Genomic DNA, 21,203 nt, shown 5'->3' with positions numbered 1-21,203 from the left:
TAAACAAATGTCCTCGTAAAACACCCAAACCTGCCAACACACACAAACTTGTTTTTCTATCATTGTGGGGACTCTCCATAGACTTCCATGCATTTTATGGATTTTATACAGATCTAACGATAATTTCTATCCCCTAACCCTAACCCTAACCCTAAACCTAACCCTCACAGAAACCTTTTTTGCATTTTTACATTTAAAAAAAAACATAGTTTAGTATACTTAATAAGCTATTTCCCTCGTGGGGAACGCTGGCTGGGCTCCACATGGTAAGTGATCTCAGGTTTTACTATCCTTGTGGGGAAAGTGCACACATGCACACAGAAACAAATTCAGAATTTCTGAGATGTCTCCTTTGGAACAAAACCCAGTTACTGTATAAACAGCATTAGCAATCATACAAACTGTTCTTTTTTTATTTTCTTTTTTTTTTTTTTTCTGATCACATTAACGAGTTTAACACACTCTCAAAGGCTTAATGACTTACCAGAAGATTTTTCCTGAACAGCTGCAGTGCACCTTATACTGTACTATAGTCACTCGCCCATATCTTTAAATTGTGCTTGTGAATCTCAGAAAAAATGCTAATCCTTATTTAAACCCACATATCCTGGTCATCCTGTGCTGTTTCCACATGATTGTGTAGCATGTCAGGAGGTCATGATTATCATCCTATTCCTAATTCCTCCTGCACTTGACTGAAAAGTGATCATAGATAGCTTCACCTCCTTCTGCCATATGATGTATTGTTCTCTCTCTATAAGGTACTGTATCTGACATTCACATTTGGTGCATTGCTGCATTCATCATTTCAAGATTTGCTGCAGATTTTCAGCTTCCCTCAAACTCTCTGTATTCTTAGGTGCTTAATCAAAAAAGATATGATTCTATTTAGCTAATTGGAATTTGGATTAAAATTCTGTCAATATTCAATGGTTTGTATTGAATGTGTGTGAGTGGGACGGGGGAAAAAACTGACTTTAGACAAATTTGTTCCTTTGTTGAGCCATTATATATTGATTTATTTGTTTGTTGGTTGGTTGGTTTTCTGTTATTATTAACATAAGGTCAGCATCTTTGGTCGATCTTAATTGTTCAGCATGACCTTGAATAAACAGAGAAAAAAAAGGAAGAACATTTTAGTATTAATATAGTTAATTACTTAGAAATGTCTCTCTAATATTCTTTAGGTAATTTCCAGAGTCTAGTGACATGTTAACCAGAATGGCTTTGGACAGAACTGAAACAACTGTATTTGCATCACCTAGAAATGTTTTAGCTGAAACTAAACATTAGTGTTGCATTCATGCAGTATAAGCACTTTATAAATGAAACTGTACATACAATGCATCCTGCATACTGTAATATGTTGAAAATACATTAATTGTGAGCAATTTATTGCTGTTAAAGCATCACAGCGTACCTTGTCGATCCAGTCATTGAATGCAGACACACGGGTGAATACAGTTGGCTTCTTCTCAGTGTCACAGCCGTAACCAGAAACAAAACTGGCGATACCGTGCACCTCCCAAATGTCACTAGAATTCTTGCAGTTCAGGGGGCCACCAGAGTCACCCTGTAGGATGATAAAAAAAAGGAATTTACTTACTTGCGCTCATAAAATTAAAATAGCCTAAATACCAGTGAGTTAATCAAGATCAGTTTATAGAAATGCCTCCAAAAATGAAGCGGAAGATCTTTTATAAAGGAACAAAGACAGAGTAGCTTGCTTACATTGCAGGCAGCAACAATGCCATCTCCACCAGAGCAGACCATGCTTTCCTTGACTGTTGAACCCCACCAGTCAGACCTGGAGCAAGTGGCATGATCCACAATGGGCATCAGAGCCTGCTGCAGCTTATCAGGGAGGGGTCCTCCAGCTGGGACCCAACCAAAGTACAGTGGTAATGTTTAGAGGCATAATGTTCAGTACAGATAAACATAGCTAAATATTAAGCATGTTTTATGGACACTATACACACAATTATTTCATGTTATTTCAACACTTACTCCAGAGTCTTCCCCAGCCGGAAACATAGCAGGAGTAGTTGTTGGGCAGGATGGAGCCAGCAGGAGGGATGCAGCCTAGCTGAATACTGTCACTCAAGGTCACGGGTTCGGACAGCTTGATCAGGGCAATGTCATTTCTAAATGTGCACAATCATAAGTGTGTGAAAATTATTTGTTATAGTTGTTGTTTACAAACAGCCGTTTATTAACCCAATTAAGGTGATTATTAGGACCCTGACGATGCAAAGTAAAAGGATCTTGCATCACCCTGAAGGGGTTTATTTTGTGATGATGACCGACTGACTGTATCCCACTTATTACAAGGCTAATTCCCAAATATTTAATAAATAGACATGAAATATTGATTTAGTTTCAACAGTTTGGGACTATGGTCAATTATACAGTATAACGGCCATTTTACATAAATATTTGACCACATAATGCCATGATTAACCAATCAGAATCAAGTTTTGCAGATCTATGTATTCAATCAACACATTGATCATTATTAGGGCAAAGATGTGTTTTCCTTCCAATTAAGTTTCAAGTAGCCATAAACTGAAAGATGACGTAATTAAGGTAAAGGAAAAGGTTTAACGCCCATTTCTTACCCAAGGGCCACAAACATGCTGTTCCATTTCTCATGCACAATAATCTTCTGTGCGCTGATGGCCTTTGAGCCATCCTCCTCCACTGACAGGTCATGCTTGCCAACAAACACCCTGTAGTTACGCCCAGAACTACAGGACAGAAAATGTATGAAGTTTAAATCCATCTGAAAACTATTGCAAATTTCATGCAAGTTCACAACATGTGAAACACAGTGGGCCCCAAAAACTCTTTGACACTTCTGAACACTTATATTTAAAAATGTCTGAATGGCAATGCATTATATGCAAAATTATGCAAAACCAATTGGCATCTGCAAACAATTGCAAGACCTTTTCTTAAAACTAATTTCACTTTTCTTCCCCACTTTTTTTACTGTTACCCAACTGGCGTCAAGGTGATTTTTAGTGTATGTGTAATTCAGTGTAATTCAACCAATGAACTATGGACATGTTCCACAAAGTTTTGACAACCTGAAAGGTTTGTGTGTGTGCGTGCGTGTGTGTGTGTGTGTGTGTGTGTGTGTGTTTTGTCTTAATTTTGAACAAAATGTTTATTATTATAATATTTGAAACATACTTCATTTTGTGATTTTTTGTATTGCTTGAAAAGTGTGTTTGTTTTGCCATATTTCTTTAAAATAAATGCCTTTGGTTTGATATATTGCAAAGACATCCATACCTGCTGAAGTGTTGTGTCCAAAAACTTTTTGGGGCCACTGTATTTTAAAAGTTATTAATTGTGTTAGAAGTGCCATTATATTATATTATATTATATTATATTATATTATATTATATTATATTATATTACCACTGGATTGGAATCTCATACCTGATACAGTGAGCAGCTGTCATCACTCAGTTGGTGGCAATAATAGATCCTCCACAAGTGTGATACCATGATCCACCACTCTGATACTGCAGAGAGATCTAATCACGGGACAGAGAGAGAGAGTGAGAGATGGACACACAAAGGTGAAACAGAATGCTCACCATTTTATTGCATCAACAAAATATTATTTTAGAGATAGGGAAAGGGAAGGGAACAGTTGCAATGACAAAGTGTGGCAAGTAAAAATTATTCAGTAAAGGGGACTATTTGTGAGCAACTGGCAGGGTTGGGAGGGTTACTTTTGAAATGTATTCCACTACAGATTACAGAATACATGCTGTAAAATGTAATTTGTAACATATTCCATTGATTACTCAAGGTCAGTAACATATTCTAAATACTTTGGATTACTTCTTCAGCACTGGTAGATTTATTCACTTGTTTTGACTATAAAAACTCTGCCAGTACAGTAAGACAAAATACACATGTTAAAAATACATTGTCTGAAAAACCTAAAAATCTTATGCAGTGTTGTTTCAAAAGCAAGATAAATCAAATTGATCTTGTTTAAATTATTTTTCGATATTTTTACAGGAAAACAATACAACAATTATTATCAAGAATACGATTTTTGCCCTAATATCAAAGGTCTTACGAGAAAAAAGACATTATGATCCAACGTGAATTTTCGTGATTAAAAAATATGATTGTGCCTGGTAACGTGCAAATAAAATGGCTAGAAATAGCATTTTAAATTAGCATAAAGCTGACAATTTATACAAGGTCTATTTCTATTTCTTCTGCTCCAAATTTACTTCAGACTTACTTCTCTGTCTGCTTGTATGAATGTAACACATCATAAGAAAGTGTTTCACCGCTGTTCAAATGCACTTTGGATCGCATCATTTATGTGTATAAATATTTTCCATCTGAAAGGACTAAATATTAAATGAAACAAATGACAATAAAATGCAAAGTAATCTCTTCAGTAATCAAAATACTTTTTGAATGTAACTGTATTCTAATTACCAATTATTTAAATTGTAACTGTAGTGGAATATAGTTAAATTTTGTATTTTAAATATGTAATCCCGTTACATGTATTCCGTTACTCCCCAACTCTGGCTACTGGTAGTAAAGACAGGGAAAGAAAGGAAATGAGAAAGAAAGGCTGATGAATTAATGCAAAATACCTGCCAGGGCCAGCTGTGGGGCTTGGCTTCCTCTCCATTGACCACACGAGAGTTGACGGGCTCAATGGGTGGTTTGCCACACCCAAGGACTGCAATGGAAATGCAGAATTATACATTTTACTAATTTTGCATATATAATAGAACAATTTCTGTTTATCATTATGTTGCTTGGACTGAGTTTGCTGAGCAATTCTATAAGGCTTCCTACCGCTAGCGACGAGCACTGATGCTAGGATGAGGGAGAACATGTTGACTCTGGTCATCTGCTGACGAACACTGGCATTGCCCACCTTTAAACCCTCTCTGTTAGTGATGTCACATTGGTCACAAAAATAGTCATTGATAGGCACATGAAGCCTTCCACCATGTTCTGCTCAGAAACATTTTTATCAGTTTTTAAACAGCTGCCTTTCTTTGCATGCATTCACATGGCCTTCATGCACAAAGCTCTGTTCTGAGTAAATTCACTGAATTAAGTTTCAATATATGGGGAGGGGTAATAGTAGGGGTTAAATATTAAATGTGATTCAATGTATATATGAATCTATGAATCAATAAAAAATGTTAATTGAAAAAAAAAGTTTTAATATATTACAATAAAGTCAAGGACAATCTAGAGTAAACATGAGAATGAGATCATCCTTTGAAAGGAAATAGATTTTCTGTTTATTTGCTGTGATAATTGATCATCTTTTTGTCAAGTCGATGGGTGTTGGTAGGACCACTGAGTAAATGCAGTTGTCTAAAGACCATTTCACAACAGCATTAATTTGATTTCATAGGTGCTCAGCAATCAGTTCTCACCCTTTTCAATTTAATTTGCTGAGACTAGATCCTATTTTAGGGTACTTTCAAGGCGTGCCCATTTTAATGGATTATAAAGCTGCTTTTGACATTACTTTCTGCAGCACAACAATATGTCAAACAACATTTGCATTTATCTGATTATTTTGAAGAAAAAAGGTTTAATTGTAAATGAAAGTTGAGTTTATAGTTGTTTGAAAAAAGGACAGATGGTAAGTTCTCAGAGAAGTGTTTTAGCAGCAGGATTGACTGATGTGGCAGTCTTTGCACACTTTGCTATTTTTGGATCGTGAAACTCAGCAAAATCATATCATACAACAGAAGCCATTAAGAATATCTCAACCATCAACCAGGAACATTCCTTTAAATGATGTGTAATGTATATACAGTATAAACTTCAAATGATGTTAAAGTGAAATGGGTTGCTTCTTTTTTGTTTTGGATACACTTTATTGTAGAACAACATTTAAGAAAGGCATTTAAGTATATTTAATTCCCTTTTAATTTGAACAAAGTTACATCATGAACATGCATATGGGTACTTACAGTTACAGTTTATACACAGATATCGAACTCATTAAATGCCTTTACCTTATTCAATGGGTATGGTCACCATATAAAGACCCTTTCTGAAAACTCATCATACGTGGAGAGGCTTTAATCTCATCTAGATAACAGAATAACCTGAAGTCTGTCAGAAATTAGAAGAGGATCTTGATACGAGTCTCTGATTGTCATGTTGTTGCATCACCCCACTGCGGATTCAATGAAGGCAGCATTTATTATCACATGTATCCCATAAGTGAAAAAACAAAAAAATCAATAATCTGTGCAACTCTGTAAAACCCCTTTATTATCTGTATGTAAAAGCAATATTGTAAAGAATACATCCCTGTTCTTTTTCAAAAAGCACAACTATACATTAACTCAATATTATATTTATCTTGTTAAATATTAAGCAAAATGTTACTTTTATTATTAACTGATTTCTTTTTTATTATGAACTGATAATTTATCAGACAGTAATATGTTAAACTTATGGACATTATTAGATTCAATTTGTGTGTAATATATTATTGTTTATTCATATTTATTGCTTAAATATTTTTAAACACCTTTAGCTGTGCTAGATCATGTTTATTTTTAGCTATTTGCTTAAATGTATACATTTTAGTATTTCTTGATGTCGAATACTGTATTTCTTTTTTCTTGACAAACAAATTGTCAAATTCAGTAAATTAAGATACACTGAAAGTTTATGGCTTCAATATCCTCTTTAAAATGGCAGATTACTTTTAGCATTGGCATGCATGTATTGCCTTTTTAATGAAATTCATGAAATGAAATTAATCTTTCATCATACTTGTTATTATTATGAGGCATGAAAAGAAAATCTTGCGTCTATGCCAGCTATGCAATTACATAAAGTCTAGTCCTGTCATGCATCTCACACTAACCACAGTAGATAAGGCAGTTGTATTTGTAACAGTTCTACATTTAATGCGTAAACTCTAAACACCAACGCTGATCTGACTCTGTCCAAGGTTCAGTTTGCAATAGATATAGCCCATCCCACCCTTGTCATGTGTTATGAAAAGATCTTTTATTGTCAGATCTTGTATCTCATTGTCTGTTCTAATGTAAGTGTGTTATATATTACCGGGATCACAGTAATGTGTAAATAACTTTTATCAAGGATCTTAAGTTTGTTGGTAGCCCTAACAGTCACAGTCATGTCGAAACCAGCAAAGGAGCCAGTGTATGAAGTGCCAGGTAAGACTTTCCATGATCTGCTAATATGTTCTCATCTCAGCGTCTTAACTCTTCAAACTTTAGTCTTTAATGTAATGTAATGTTATGTAATGAACACGCACAGTGCATTGTCAAGCCGTAACTTCATTTACCATGCTGTTAAACTAACATTTGAAAGATTCAGCAAAGACTGACAACATCAGGTCTACACCATCTGGATCAATGGAATGCAACAATATGTTTTAGAAACTGATATATCGGTCAAAAAGTGAAATGTGCAGCACCTACAGAGAACGGGGGTTTAATTATCTCTAAAATGGAACTAGATCCACAAGTCTCTGAAAAACAATACAACAGTAGAGATAAGGTACTTAAGTTGTGCCTCACTTGAACTTCTCGTTATCTCTTTACATTCTTTATATTACATTGCCCCTATTAAAATGTATGGGAAGAATAAAATATTGTTTAGGTTTCTTATTAACTCTAATGTCTTATGGAATTCTTCCAACTACACTCTGTATATTTTCTCATCTGTGTCACACCTTGTCTTGGTATCTTTACCTCTCAGCTAACAAAAAAAGGCCATCTGCCAATGGTCTGGAGTTTATTGGTCCTCTTGTGAGCACTGTGGAAGAAACCCCAGAGTCCGTCAGTACAGTGATCATAGGAGAAATTCCATCCTGGATCAATGGTAGCTTCCTCCGGAATGGGCCTGGAAAATTTGAGTTTGGTGAAAGCAAGTAAGAGGGCAAATGATCTAAAATCATAACATAACCTTACTACTTTTCTTTCTGTTAAATGATTTGCTTTCATGTATGTTCTTTTTGTTCTTTTGATATGAATTCATTTTCTTAGATTCACTCACTGGTTTGATGGCATGGCCTTGATGCATCGTTTCCACATTAAAGATAGTCAGGTGACCTACAGCAGCCGGTTTTTGCGCAGTGACTCTTATGTGCAGAACTCAGAGAAGAACCGAATTGTGGTGTCTGAATTCGGAACCCTGGCGACACCTGACCCATGCAAGAACATCTTCTCCCGGTTCTTTTCACGTTTTCAGATTCCAAGTAAGCATCATAAAGAGGTGAAACTGGGATGCTTGTCAAGTCAAGTCAACAGGACATTCTGACCACATTAGACCTATCAGATCAGAACGGGTTTACTTATAAGGTCAACATTTGTCAAATTCTTAACATAATTTTTATTCAACTTCCATTTGAACTCAATCTAATCTTAAATTGTCTTAAAACCTCTATTTGAACTCATTTTAATCATCAATTGTCTTCATTTAACAGTGGCAACTGATAATGCAGGAGTGAGCTATGTCAAGTACAAAGGAGATTTTTACGTAAGCACAGAGACCAACTTCATGCGCAGAATCGACCCTATGAGCCTGGAAACTAAAGAAAAGGTATGTGTAAGAATGTTTCACAGAAATAGAATTAGAATGTGATGTTGCCTAATTGGACCGTTTTCTCTGTGATTTTATGTTTGAAAGGTGGATTGGTCTAAATATATTGCGATTAATGCAGCGACAGCACATCCACACTATGACCGTGATGGAGCGACTTACAACTTGGGAAACTCATATGGTCGAAGAGGTGTGATGCCTCACCTTCTATAAAACAATTATACCCTGACTTATTCTTTTATAGACTGTTTCATTGTGACTAAACTTCATAGAAATTAAGTTTCTAAAATATCTCTTGTGTTTCTCAAAGGCTGCTTCTACAATATTCTGCGAGTGCCCCCAGGAGAGGGAAAAAGTGATGAGGCTGATCTGTCTGGTGCTGAGATTCTCTGCTCTATTCCTGCCTCTGATCCCAGGAAACCATCCTACTATCACAGTTTTGGTAAATGTACCTGTATTTGATTGCCATATTCCAGATCATTAGTCTAAAATCTTTAAAGAATTAGTATCTTTTCTGGGGGGTTTTTTCTTCCTCAAATTAACACTTTTAAAGGAATGTTCCGGGCTCGATACAAGTTAAGCCCAATCGACAGCATTTGTGGAATAATGTAATTTATTTCGACTCGCCCTTCCTTTTCTTGAAAAAAAGCCAAAATCGAGATTACAGTGAGACACTTACAATGGAAGTGAATGGGGCCAATTTTTGAAGGGTTTAAACAGAAATGTGAAGCTTATAATTTTATAAAAGCACTTGCATTCATTCTTCTGTTAAAACTCATGTATTATTTGAGCTGTACAGTTGTTTAAATTGTAACTTTTACAGTCGTTTTAGGGTTTGTTGACATTACATCATCATGGCAACGAAGTTGTAAAGTTGGCTTTAACTTTACACAGAAAATGTTTGTAAGTGATTTCATCATACTAAAATCATGTTTACATGCATATCCTTTGTCTTGTGGCTAAACTTTTAAAACAGTGAGTACTTTAATGTTCAAAAATGGCCCTGATTCACTTCCATTGTAAGTGCCTCACTGTAATGCAGATTTTTGCTTTTTTTAAAGAAAAGGAGGGACGAGTCAAAATACATTTTTGTGGTAATCAACATTATGCCACAAATGCTGTCGATTGAGCTAAACTTGCATTGAATCCGGAACATTCCTTTAATGTGCTGTTTGTTCACTTCACTCTTGTTTGCAGCCATGTCTGAGAACTATATAGTTTTCATTGAGCAGCCAATTAAGCTAGATCTGCTGAAATTCATGCTGTATAGAGTTGCTGGAAAGAGCTTTCATAAAGTCATGTCCTGGAACCCGGAACTAGAGACCATCTTCCATGTGGTAGACCGACACACTGGTCAGGCACGTCAGAGCACCACACATTTACAATATTCGGTGCTTTAACTGAAGCATCCACCTATGATATCCATGTTTCCATACCTGCAGCTCATCAAGACAAAATACTACAGCAGTGCCATGTTCACCCTCCACCAAATCAATGCATATGAGGATAACGGGTATTTGATCATGGACATGTGCTGTGGAGATGACGGCAATGTGATTGGTGACTTCACAATAGAAAACCTTCACCAGCCATCTGGGGAAGAACTTGATAAGGTAATTTGTCAGCATATCACAGCATAGAATTTCCTGATCTAATGCATGTAAAATTCTGATTAAATATTTCGGTTTCATTATCATCATAGTAACACAACCCTTCATCAGAAGTAACTATGTAATGCGACATGTATAATGCAATCTGTTGGCTTCTCCAGTTCTTCAATTCTTTGTGTACGAACTTACCACGGCGATACGTATTGCCTCTGGATGTAAAGGAAAATGAGCCCAAAGACCAGAACCTCAACAATTTCCCATACACTACTGCCACTGCTGTGAAAACTGACACTGGGGTAAGTGAGCGAGACAGAAAGGGAGTGTGCACATATTGTATATGGTGGCATATTTAATAGTAGGAAGAAAAAAAATCATTGATCAATTGAAGCCCTTCCTCTTTTGTAATAATAGGTGTTTCTCACCCATGAAGATCTCTACAATGATGACCTGTTGCAGTACGGTGGCCTTGAGTTCCCACAGATAAACTACACTCACTACAATGCTCGTCCATATCGGTACTTCTACGCCTGTGGCTTTGGACATGTATTCGGTGACTCTTTACTGAAGATGGATCTAGAAGGAAAGAAATTAAAGGTTAATAAGATTACATTACTACCTTGGAACCAACTTAAGGCCATCTATATCATCTTAAAGGGACAGTTCACCCAAAAATCAATCTCATGTCATTCCAAACCTGAATGAAATTTGCAGTCACTATTCACTTTCATTTTATGAAACAAATATGCAAAGCAAATGGTGACTGAGGTTGTCAGTCCCTAACATTCTGCCCAACACCTCCTTTTGTATACCATGGACACAGTATACCATGAACACAGTTACTGTAAATGGGTTTGGAACAACTTGAGGGAGAGTAAATAATGACAGAATTTTCATTTGTGGGTGAACTATCCCTTAGTCCTGTGTCAGAAATACTTTTTTAAACTTTCAAACTAAAATAAAATTAAAATACTTTTATTTGAGAGTATGTAAATGTCTTTGCACTTTAGGAATTTTGATAAAAGGTATATTTGATGTTCAATGTGCCTTGTTGTCTGCAGGTATGGCGCCATCCTGGTTTGTTCCCATCAGAACCAGTGTTTGTTCCAGCACCTGATGCTAAAGATGAGGATGATGGTGTGGTCTTGTCTGTGATCATAACTCCAAGAGAGGTGAATTTAGTATTATGGATGTCACAATTCATTCACAGTGCCAGTTCCATGTCATTGCCTTCCTCTCTTGAGATGTTAATATTCATATTTATTTAAAAATTGAGAATGAGTATTTTAGTTATTTTAATGTTAGTCATGCAAATACAAATTTTTCCTAACATGTCAAAGTTCAAACTGTCTAATTGAATTATAACAGGTACAATATTGTTTTGTAACTCTGTTTAGAAAAAGAGCACCTTCCTCCTGGTCCTTGACGCGAGGACCTTCACAGAGCTCGGACGAGCAGAAGTTCCAGTGGACATTCCATATGGCACACATGGACTATTCAATGAGATGGGCTAAAAACAAGACAACAGCAAAAACTTGTTAACACTATTAACAACCTCTGCTAAACTATACTGCATTTCGCATTTAGCAACATATCTTGTTGCCTGTTTTCATTGACATGCCTGTACAAAATTAATAAACAAATTTGATAAACAGACCCTTATCTGCAAAAACGTAGACCAACATAATGGGTCAGCCACGTAGGGTTACCAAAATGTTTGCTTCGGTACAATACCAGCCCTGGTACCTCAGTATCTATACTAAATCAATACTATAATCAACATATAAAAAGCCTCAGATTTTTGATGAAATTACACAGAAAATGACTTGATTAAAAGAACTGCATATATTCTCACAGATACAAATTATGCGTTTTCATTTTCCTTTTTTCTGGATTCCATGTTAAATGTTTTAATTAAATGTTATGATCAATTAGTGTTTAATCAAATTGATACATACAGCTTTAGTCAAATAAAAATATAATAATAATAATCATTATATATATATATATATATATATATATATATATATATATATATATATATATATATATATAATATACTGTATATAACAAAAAATTGCTATTTTATTTTTGGTCAAATAAAATGCTGATAATACACTTGTGTTTGTGATATTGCTTACAGATAATAATAATAATAATAATAATAATAATAATACAACCATTTAATACTGTATAATTGTTATTATGAGTATTATTGCTACTTTTTTTTATATTACATTTTTACACAGTTGTTATATTTTTCTGTCTTCAATTTTACGCATCCAGTCGAATTGAGCTTTCATTTTAGAGGGACTTTTATTTTGACAGACCTTTGAGTTTTTCCTGTTTTTGACAGGTTAGTTATATCAAGCTTCCCACTAATGCTGGTATACTCCCGTCATAACACTCAGCTGAAATGTCAAAGCTGCACCGAAGTTCATTTAAGTGTTAACTAGGGTGACCATATGTTCTCTTTTCCCGGACATGTCCTCTTTTTCGGACCTTAAAAAAGCGTCCGGCCGGGATTCGGCTTTAGTTGTATTATGATGTGCATCTGGTCTAATACTTAATTGTGTGTGCGCGCATATTTGCATTGATTTAACCCCTCTTTGTAAGTCCCGCCTTCTCGCACACCAATTGGTCGATTATAAGACGCTTGCAGCAACTATTGGCCAAATTCCTGCCTGTCAATCTCTCCGCGAACGCGCGAAGTGCTGTTGTGAAACAGTTGCTAGACCGTAGCAGCAAGTGCCAGCTGAGTGGAAACAATTTAAAGAAGAATTGCACAATAAATTCAAATGCTTTTGTCCAGGTCGAGATCCGTGGGAAGCAGAATGTATGTAAAGCTGGCACTTATGTGTCAGTTGCTAATAAAGGTGATTTAGAAGCACACATTAGCTCTGGGTCAGCAAAAGGTAAAAGTTCATCAGGTAAATTAACAGACTACTTTTAAAATGACCGACCAGGTAAAATTATCACATGCTTCATTTTCCATGGCCATTCAAAATAATAGTAATAGTAAATTAAGGTACACTCATGGCATCAAATATTTTATTTTAGAACATGTACATTCAAAAGAATGTTGGAAATATTTATTTATTTAAATATATTTATGTTATGCTAATAGAGTGTCTTTTTCACTGTATTAAAGTTTGCATTCATAGTAACACTTATTTGAACCCTATTATTCCATAAAAATACAGTTTTTGTATTACCTGAGTGTGTGCACCACCGTTTGAGTCTAAATGCTTATTATTAATTAGCGAACAATCAAGGTAAACGTATTTGGTGTCCTGTCCATATCTGATTAATTGGCAAACCTAAATGAACAAGCTCTTCCCGAACTTACGTTTGTAACTTCATTAAATATGATGAATTTCACAACATCTTTGCATGTTTACGCAATTGGTAAAACAACTGGAGAGGGCCCCATAGAGCTAATAAAATAATGCCCCTCACATAGTATTAATATAACAGTCAGGCCAAGCTGGTTTTATAGTCTTTTTTTTTTTTTAAGAGAAAATAAATATGTTCTCAAGATATGTGAGTGGGTACACTGTTTCTTATCTTTTACATACCTGCCAACCAGTGTTGGGTAAGTTACTCTAAAAAAGTAATTCATTACTAACTACTAATTATCAACAACAAGTTATTAATCTTCTACAGTGTAATTAGATTACTGTATTAATTACTCTGTCTGTAAAGTAATTGCGCTACTTATTACTAATTACTTTCTTACACCCTTATCAACCTCAACCAGATGAAAAATACAAGGATAGACATGAAATTGTTCTTTTAATTCTTTCAAATAAATCATATAAAATCAAATCAATTATTCATGAACTGGCCAAAGAATTTAAGGGGGCAGCGTTAAATTAGAAAACATATTTTAACCTTAGAAATTAAATTTCGATTTGAAATTCACTATTGTTTTATATAGAATTGTTCTATAGTCTATACAGTATTTAACACAATTACATCAGAAGTAACTGTAATTAAATTACTTAAAAATTAAGAGTAATCCCTTACTTTACTTTTTTCAACGAAAAGTCATTTAATTACAGTAATTAATTACTTAGTAATGCATTACACCCAACACTGCTGCCAACATCAGATTGTGTAAAATAGGGATTTTTATTTTATTTTATTTTTTCACACTTAAATACGGAGGATCCCGTATGCTAAGTGTGGATGTGGAAAATCGTGAATATATCGGGAGAAATTGTAAATCGGGAGTACAGCGGGAGGAGGGTGGGAAAACGGGAGAAACCCGGTAAAATCGGGAGTGTTGGCAGGTATACTTTTACTGCTTTTTTTTTTCTTGAAGTATTTCATAACCATGACAAGTCTTTGAACAGGTGCGCGCCAAATCACTAGACGGCGCTAGTGCCATATACGTAATCTGTTGGATACACTTCTGTACTTTATTCATTATTGTACAAACGGGGAAATAGAAGGTGTTTGCTTTCTACACACAAATCGGAAGGCTGATTAAGGATACATTATTGTCGAATTTGTCAAACCCATGAAAATACACGTTGTTCCTGAGACCAGGAAGGTAGTGTTTTTCCTTTAAACGCGTTTAGAGCAAATGTCGTTGTCGTGTAGACACACAGTAGTATTTTATTCTTCGTAACTGATTATATATTCAGTGATTTCTCTTTACTGTGGATTTAATAAGACTGAGCTCTCAACAGGAAGCTAATTAGTAGTAACACTACATACTCTGTATATCAGATAACACTGACATTTACTATTTGTGGCCTGTCATTCACTGTACTGGTTGTTTAAGCAGTACACTTTTTGTTGTTATACAAACTGCTTACTCAGTATGTGTACTTTGGTCAATTATGTATTTACAAAGTTACTAATACACGTGTTATTCTGTATTATAAGTATTATTTCATTTAAAACGAGCTATACACTGTGCTCAGACTGCTACCTTTCATTTGAGGTGTGGCCCCAAAAGGCCATTTTGCTTCATGCCATTTAAGTGCATTTAGTGTCTTTATCTCTGCCAGTGACAATCAGGGTGAGATATGCCCTTGTTTCGCCAACTCGAGCCCACACCAGAGAGGGAACGACAGAGAAGGAAAAAATGCAAGAATGACTGGACTGAGGATGAGGACAACCCTTCCACACTGGTTTGCCTTTGTCTCCAAAGCCTAGCTGAGAACATGAAGGAAATGTGGGCAAAAGATTACACTGAGAAATACATGGACCAATATTTCTTCAGATACGTCATGGGTCCCTTCAGTTCACTTCGTGAGTTTTGCGAAAACGTGTGCCTTTGTGAATACAATATGTGAATATTTATTAAAGAGAGAAATGACAGGGGCCTGGGTAGTTCAGCGAGTAAAGACACTGACTACCTCCCCTGGAGTCGCGAGTTCGTATCCAGGGTGTGCTGAGTGACTCCAGCCAGGTCTCCTAAGCAACCAAATTGGCCCAGTTGCTAGGGAGGGTAGAGTCATATGAGGTAACCTCCTCGTGGTTGCGATGAGTGGTTCTTGCTCTCAGTGGGGTATGTGGTAAGTTGTGCGTGGATCGCGGAGAATAGCATGAGCCTCCCATGCTGTGAGTATCTGCGGTGTCATGCACAGCAAGCCACGTGATAAGATGTGCGGATTGACTGTCTCAGAAGCGGAGGCAACTGAGACTTGGCCTCCGCCACCCGGATTGAGGTGAGTAACCGTGCCACCACGAAGACCTACTAAGTAGTGGGAATTGGGCATTCCAAATTGGGAGAAAAAAGGGGATGAAAAAAAAAGAGAGAGAAATGACAGACATGACACCTGTGTGTTTCTCTTTCAGCGGGTGAGTTGCTGGAGGAGCTGTTGCGTATCCTGTCTAGACAGAATCTGTTGACACGTGCAGCCCTACACCTTCTTCTTCTTCCACAACTCAACTGTCTTTCTCTCACATTGTCATGCAGCCTCGTCAATGCAAACCTATGCTCTCTCATCAAGATACGCTGCCAGGTTAAACACACTCACCCCTTCTTACTTCAGTATATTTATTTGTTGTTATTCGTATTTTTCATAAGCATTTGTAGTTTGAGGTCTCAAAAAAACATAACACGAGTAGCTTTTTAGCTCTTTCAGAACATTGTTCTGTTTGTTTGAGCGTTCCGCCAGCCTCACACAGCAACATTGGCTCAACCAATGGCATGATTTAATAGCCGACCAATGGCAGACAGGGGAATTGGTCAGGAAACATGTTGGAAAACACGTCATTATTTAAGCCATTATTTTTCCTGTTTCGTTTAGTGACACTAGATGCACAGATATTGACACACTTTACCTTTAAATCTGAAGTCTTCAACATCAGACAGCAAATAACATGCAAATAATTTGATTTAGTATTCTTGACTGTTGTCATTACATGCACATTCATTCTTCATTCATCTCTGTCTTGCACAGAATCTTCAGTATCTGGATCTCAGTGGTGCACAGAATGTGTCGTCTTCAGTGCTGTGTGAGATGCTTGGCAGCCTGCACCGTCTCAGTTCTCTATTCCTGACAGGAACCCTGTGTGATCAGAGGGTGATATCGGTGGTGGCCCGCCACTGTCCCAGGCTGAAACATGTGGATGTGTCACGATGCCTGCATCTCACCCCTGCAGGCCTGCTCCCTCTGGCCTACCAAGAGCCCCATGTTAGGAACGTGAAAACCATAAGCAGTCTGCTTGCTTTAGATATCGGTTTGGCAGACACTGAAGGCGATGCCGTGGCTGCTGGTGCATTCCTCCTCCTCAGCTTGCCCAATCTTCAGAGGGTGGCACTAGAAGGACTGGGACAGGCTTGTGTTCTCATACAGAACAGGGAGTTTGAAGTGACCGAGGAGTTCACTAGTCGAGAAGGGTTGCCAAGTCTAAAAGATTTATGGGTTATGAGGATACAGGAAGATCACTTGAAAGACAACAGTTTACAGAGCACAGATGGAGAGGGAAGCTTTGCATTAGAAGGAAAAATAGAAGAATGGTTGTCATTAGAAGACAGTCAGACTGATAAGAGAAGACAGAGAGATGGTGCTAGAGATACTACAGAGTTGATTGGATGTAAAGGGATTTCAGAAGAGGATTATGAAAAGGATAGGAGGAAAATCAGGGATTTTAATGGAAGGGACAGTGTGACAATGTGTCTCAGGGATGTACAAGGAGTGTCTCTGAATACCTTGGAGGCAGTAGGGAAGATCTGCCCTGACCTGTCTGTCCTGTCATTGGACTGTCTTCAGCGTAGTGCTGAAGAGGATGATGATGGTGATGACAGTTTCAAACAGGCTACAGCTTTAGCCAGAGGACTTGGTCGGTTTTCTCACCAGCTGCGCTGTCTTTCTCTACAGTTTGCTGGTGTGCTATCTGATCTAGTTCCAGCCCTTAAAGCTGCAGGATCAAACCTGCTCTCACTAACCCTGGAAGGGATTCGAGCTGATGGACACACTCCTCTTCAGGAGCTGATTCAGGCCTGTCCTAGACTCAACTCTCTCACTATTCATTTAGACCCACCCAGCACTAATTGGGAGGGAGATGAGGATGAGGATGTTGAAGACGAAAGCCTTTCTAATCTGCCATGTATTCCACATCTACGCTCTTTAACACTAAAGTAAGTTGTATGTCATGCCACAATGCAGCAATGTTGTCATTATTGCTAAAGTTTATCAAAAAACTTTTGGGAAATTAACATGTCCTGCGGTGTACTATGTTGTACTTAATCTAAAACTTTTTTTAACAGTATTTTGCTTTTATTATGATCATGTGGAGGGGCATGCAGCTTGTATGAACTAATTTTAAAAATAATTTAAAATTAATTGAGAGACAACATGGAATACACAGAATCTTTGCATTTTAATTTCATAACCAAATTCCATAAAATTAATAGAGTAATCTTTAACTAAATTACATTTAAAATAACTAAATATTTAGTTTTATTAATTTACTTTTGTAAAAAAAAAAAAAATCAGTGTTTGATGGAATTTGGTTATGTAATTGAAATGCATAAATCTTAAAAATAGGTCCTTTTAAAAATGCATTTGTCACAACACATGACCATTTCTATGAACTAGTGACAGCAAAAAGGTGATTAAAAATGGTAAAAATAAAATAAAATAAAAAATGGTATAAAAAAGATACACACTTTCATATAATTAAATTTAAACATAAATTAATACTTAAAATCTTGATTAAAAAGTCCATGGACACCTTATGCATCAACTACCCTTATGGTAATGCAATATAGTAGCAGGCATGTTAGCACTAAATTCTAATCTGATGTTCACTGTTCTCTATTCTGCTCCTTTAATGACTGGTTTACTACATCCGTGTCACTTTTTTCCAACAGTTTTTACTTGGATGAAAGACAGATGAAGCCTTCATTATGTTGGAGGTCTTTGAAAGGGGTGCTGTGGGCCCTTATTAGAGGTGCTTCACTCCAGAAGCTGTCACTGATTGCTGTTCCCTGTCGATTGGATCCTGTGTTCAAACTTGTTCTGGACAATCCAGCTAAACCCCTTGGTGCCTTAGACAGTCCGCCACTGCATTGCCTTAGATCTGTTAGCCTGAACCGGTCAGATATCACAGTGGAGACAGTATTGCGTATTGTAAATACTTGTAGTAGTCGCCTGTCCAGTTTGGATTTGAGTGGCTGCTGGGCGATGACATTGAGCAATATAACGAAGTTACAAACCAAAGCCAAAAGGAGGCGCCATACACTGCAAATAACATGGACATGATCTGGGAAAGGCCATGCTGAGATTGTAAAAGGACTTGCACTTACAATTAAGAGTTGGGTTTATGATTTTGTTGAGTCATTTTTATGTTTGTTTCATGATGTCTTATATATATAGTTATATATCATATGAAGCCATTTATTATCACATAGTTGTTTGGCTCCTTTTTAAATCATGATAACAGAAATCACCCAAATGGCCCTGATTAAAAGTTTACATACCCTTGGATGGTTTGGCCTTGTTACAGACACACCAGGTGACACACACAGGTTTAAATGGCAATTAAACGTTAATTTCCCACACCTGTGGCTTTTTAAATTGCAATTAGTGTCTGTGTATAAATAGTCAATGAGTTTGTTAGCTCTCACATGGATGCACTGAGCAGGCTAGATACTGAGCCATGGGGAGCAGAAAAGAACTGTCAAAAGACCTGCGTAACAAGGTAATGGAACTTTATAAAGATGGAAAAGGATATAAAAATATATCCAAAGCCTTGAAAATGCCAGTCAGTACTGTTCAATCACTTATTAAGAAGTGGAAAATTCGGGGATCTCTTGATGCCAAGGTCAGGTAGACCAAGAAAGATTTCAGCCACAACTGTCAGAAGAATTGTTCGGGATACAAAGAAAAACCCACAGGTAACCTCAGGAGAAATACAGGCTGCTCTGGAAAAAGACGGTGTGGTTGTTTCAAGGAGCACAATACGACAATACAAAAATGAGCTGCATGGTCGAGTTGCCAGAAAGAAGCCTTTACTGCGCCAATTCCACAAATGACAACACCTTGACATGCCTCACAGCTTCTGGCACACTGTAATTTGGAGTGACGAGACCAAAATAGAACTTTATGGTCACAACCATAAGCGCTATGTTTGGAGAGGGGTCAACAAGGCCTAAAAGAATACCATCCCCACTGTGAAGCATGGTGTGAGCTCTAAAGGCACGGTGAATCTTGTGAAAATTGATGGCAAGATGAATGCAGCATGTTATCAGAAAATACTGGCAGACAATTTGCATTCTTCTGCTGAAAGCTGCGCATGGGACACTCTTGGACTTTCCAGCACGACAATGACCTTAAGCACAAGGCCAGGTTGTCCCTCCAGTGGTTACAGCAGAAAAAGGTGAAGGTTCTGGAGTGGCCATCACAGTCTCCTGACCTTAATATCATCGAGCCACTCTGGGGAGATCTCAAATGTGCGGTTCATGCAAGACGACCAAAGAATTTGCATGACCTGGAGGCATTTTGCCAGGACGAATGGGCAGCTATACCACCTGCAAGAATTTGGGGCCTCATAGACAACTATTACAAAAGACTGCACGCTGTCATTGATGCTAAAGGGGGCAATACACAGTATTAAGAATTAAGGGTATATAGACTTTTGAACAGGGGTCATTTAATTTTCTTCTTTGTTGCCATGTTTTGTTTTATGATTGTGCCGTTCTGTTATAATCTACAGTTGAATATGAATCCCATAAGAAATAAAAGAAATGTGTTTTGCCTGCTCACTCATGTTTTCTTTAAAAATGGTACATGTATTTCCAATTCCCCAAGGGTATGCAAACTTTTGAGCACAACTGTATGTAAACCCTGATATTACACCGCATCAATTTTTCTTTTATAGCTGTGCACACATCATATACACATTGATTGATGGTCCTTATACTAAGACCGAAAGTTTCCCCCATACTTGGTACAGGTTGCCAGCTTGAACAGGGCCATGACAATTTACTTTCGGGTCGGAACCGGTGGCAACCTGCGATAGGCGCAACATCAGGACCAATATTACAGTCCTATCAGAAGGGCAACTGTACCTTTTTGATTGCAATTCCTCCTCTTCTGATTGCTTTTATTTGTGAAATTAAAATGACAGTAAGCTGTCTAATTTCAATTAATTATCTCAATATTCACCCCATTTTACCAAAACCTCAGAGGAAAATTAGCGAATTAGCGATAAACACACATTTCTGTATGGAAATGGCTTAAGGGTAGATTTCTTTTGCAATAAACCAAAACTTATGCGACAAAGTGTTTTTTTAGGCGTGACAAATGTTTATGCATTTTCACTTTGTCGATAACAAAATAGCGTGAAAAGTGGATGGAAACTAGGCTACAGATGTGTGACTTTCTTTCTTATGCAGAACACAAATTAAGATTTTTAGATGAATATCTCAGCTCTGTTGGTCCTCACAATGCAAGTGAATGGTGACCAGAACTCAGAAGGTCAAAAAAGGACATAAAGGCAGCATAAAAGTAATCCATATGA

General features: G+C 36.9%; 3 protein-coding genes across 3 annotated transcripts; 2 read left to right on the top strand and 1 right to left on the bottom strand.

Annotated features, from left to right (window-relative positions):
- Positions 1-986: 986 nt before the first annotated feature.
- ela3l (elastase 3 like) lies at positions 987-4,993 on the bottom strand. The gene is given in 8 exon segments (XM_051696565.1): positions 987-1,102; positions 1,421-1,573; positions 1,732-1,877; positions 2,008-2,144; positions 2,619-2,747; positions 3,448-3,545; positions 4,641-4,729; positions 4,849-4,993. Coding segments are annotated over 8 exon segments (825 nt in total). The 5' UTR covers positions 4,904-4,993; the 3' UTR covers positions 987-1,084.
- Positions 4,994-7,076: 2,083 nt separating this feature from the next.
- bco2l (beta-carotene 15, 15-dioxygenase 2, like) lies at positions 7,077-12,194 on the top strand. The gene is made up of 12 exons (XM_051696653.1): positions 7,077-7,217; positions 7,765-7,936; positions 8,052-8,263; positions 8,492-8,607; positions 8,695-8,797; positions 8,918-9,049; positions 9,805-9,965; positions 10,050-10,220; positions 10,379-10,513; positions 10,629-10,811; positions 11,276-11,386; positions 11,612-12,194. Exons 1-12 carry the CDS (start codon positions 7,178-7,180, stop codon positions 11,726-11,728), a joined length of 1,653 nt encoding a protein of 550 aa, XP_051552613.1. The 5' UTR covers positions 7,077-7,177; the 3' UTR covers positions 11,729-12,194.
- A 2,412-nt stretch (positions 12,195-14,606) lies between these two features.
- On the top strand, positions 14,607-21,069 carry si:ch211-214j8.12 (uncharacterized protein LOC100000539 homolog). The gene is made up of 5 exons (XM_051696299.1): positions 14,607-14,772; positions 15,236-15,479; positions 16,029-16,195; positions 16,637-17,817; positions 18,553-21,069. Exons 2-5 carry the CDS (start codon positions 15,254-15,256, stop codon positions 18,941-18,943), a joined length of 1,965 nt encoding a protein of 654 aa, XP_051552259.1. The 5' UTR covers positions 14,607-14,772; positions 15,236-15,253; the 3' UTR covers positions 18,944-21,069.
- Positions 21,070-21,203: the final 134 nt, after the last annotated feature.

Source organism: Myxocyprinus asiaticus, chromosome 4 (genome assembly GCF_019703515.2).
Source record: "Myxocyprinus asiaticus isolate MX2 ecotype Aquarium Trade chromosome 4, UBuf_Myxa_2, whole genome shotgun sequence".
Classification (NCBI taxonomy): Eukaryota; Metazoa; Chordata; class Actinopteri; order Cypriniformes; family Catostomidae; genus Myxocyprinus; species Myxocyprinus asiaticus.
Note: the sequence above shows the minus strand (reverse complement) of the source record. Positions and strands in the feature narration are given on the sequence as shown.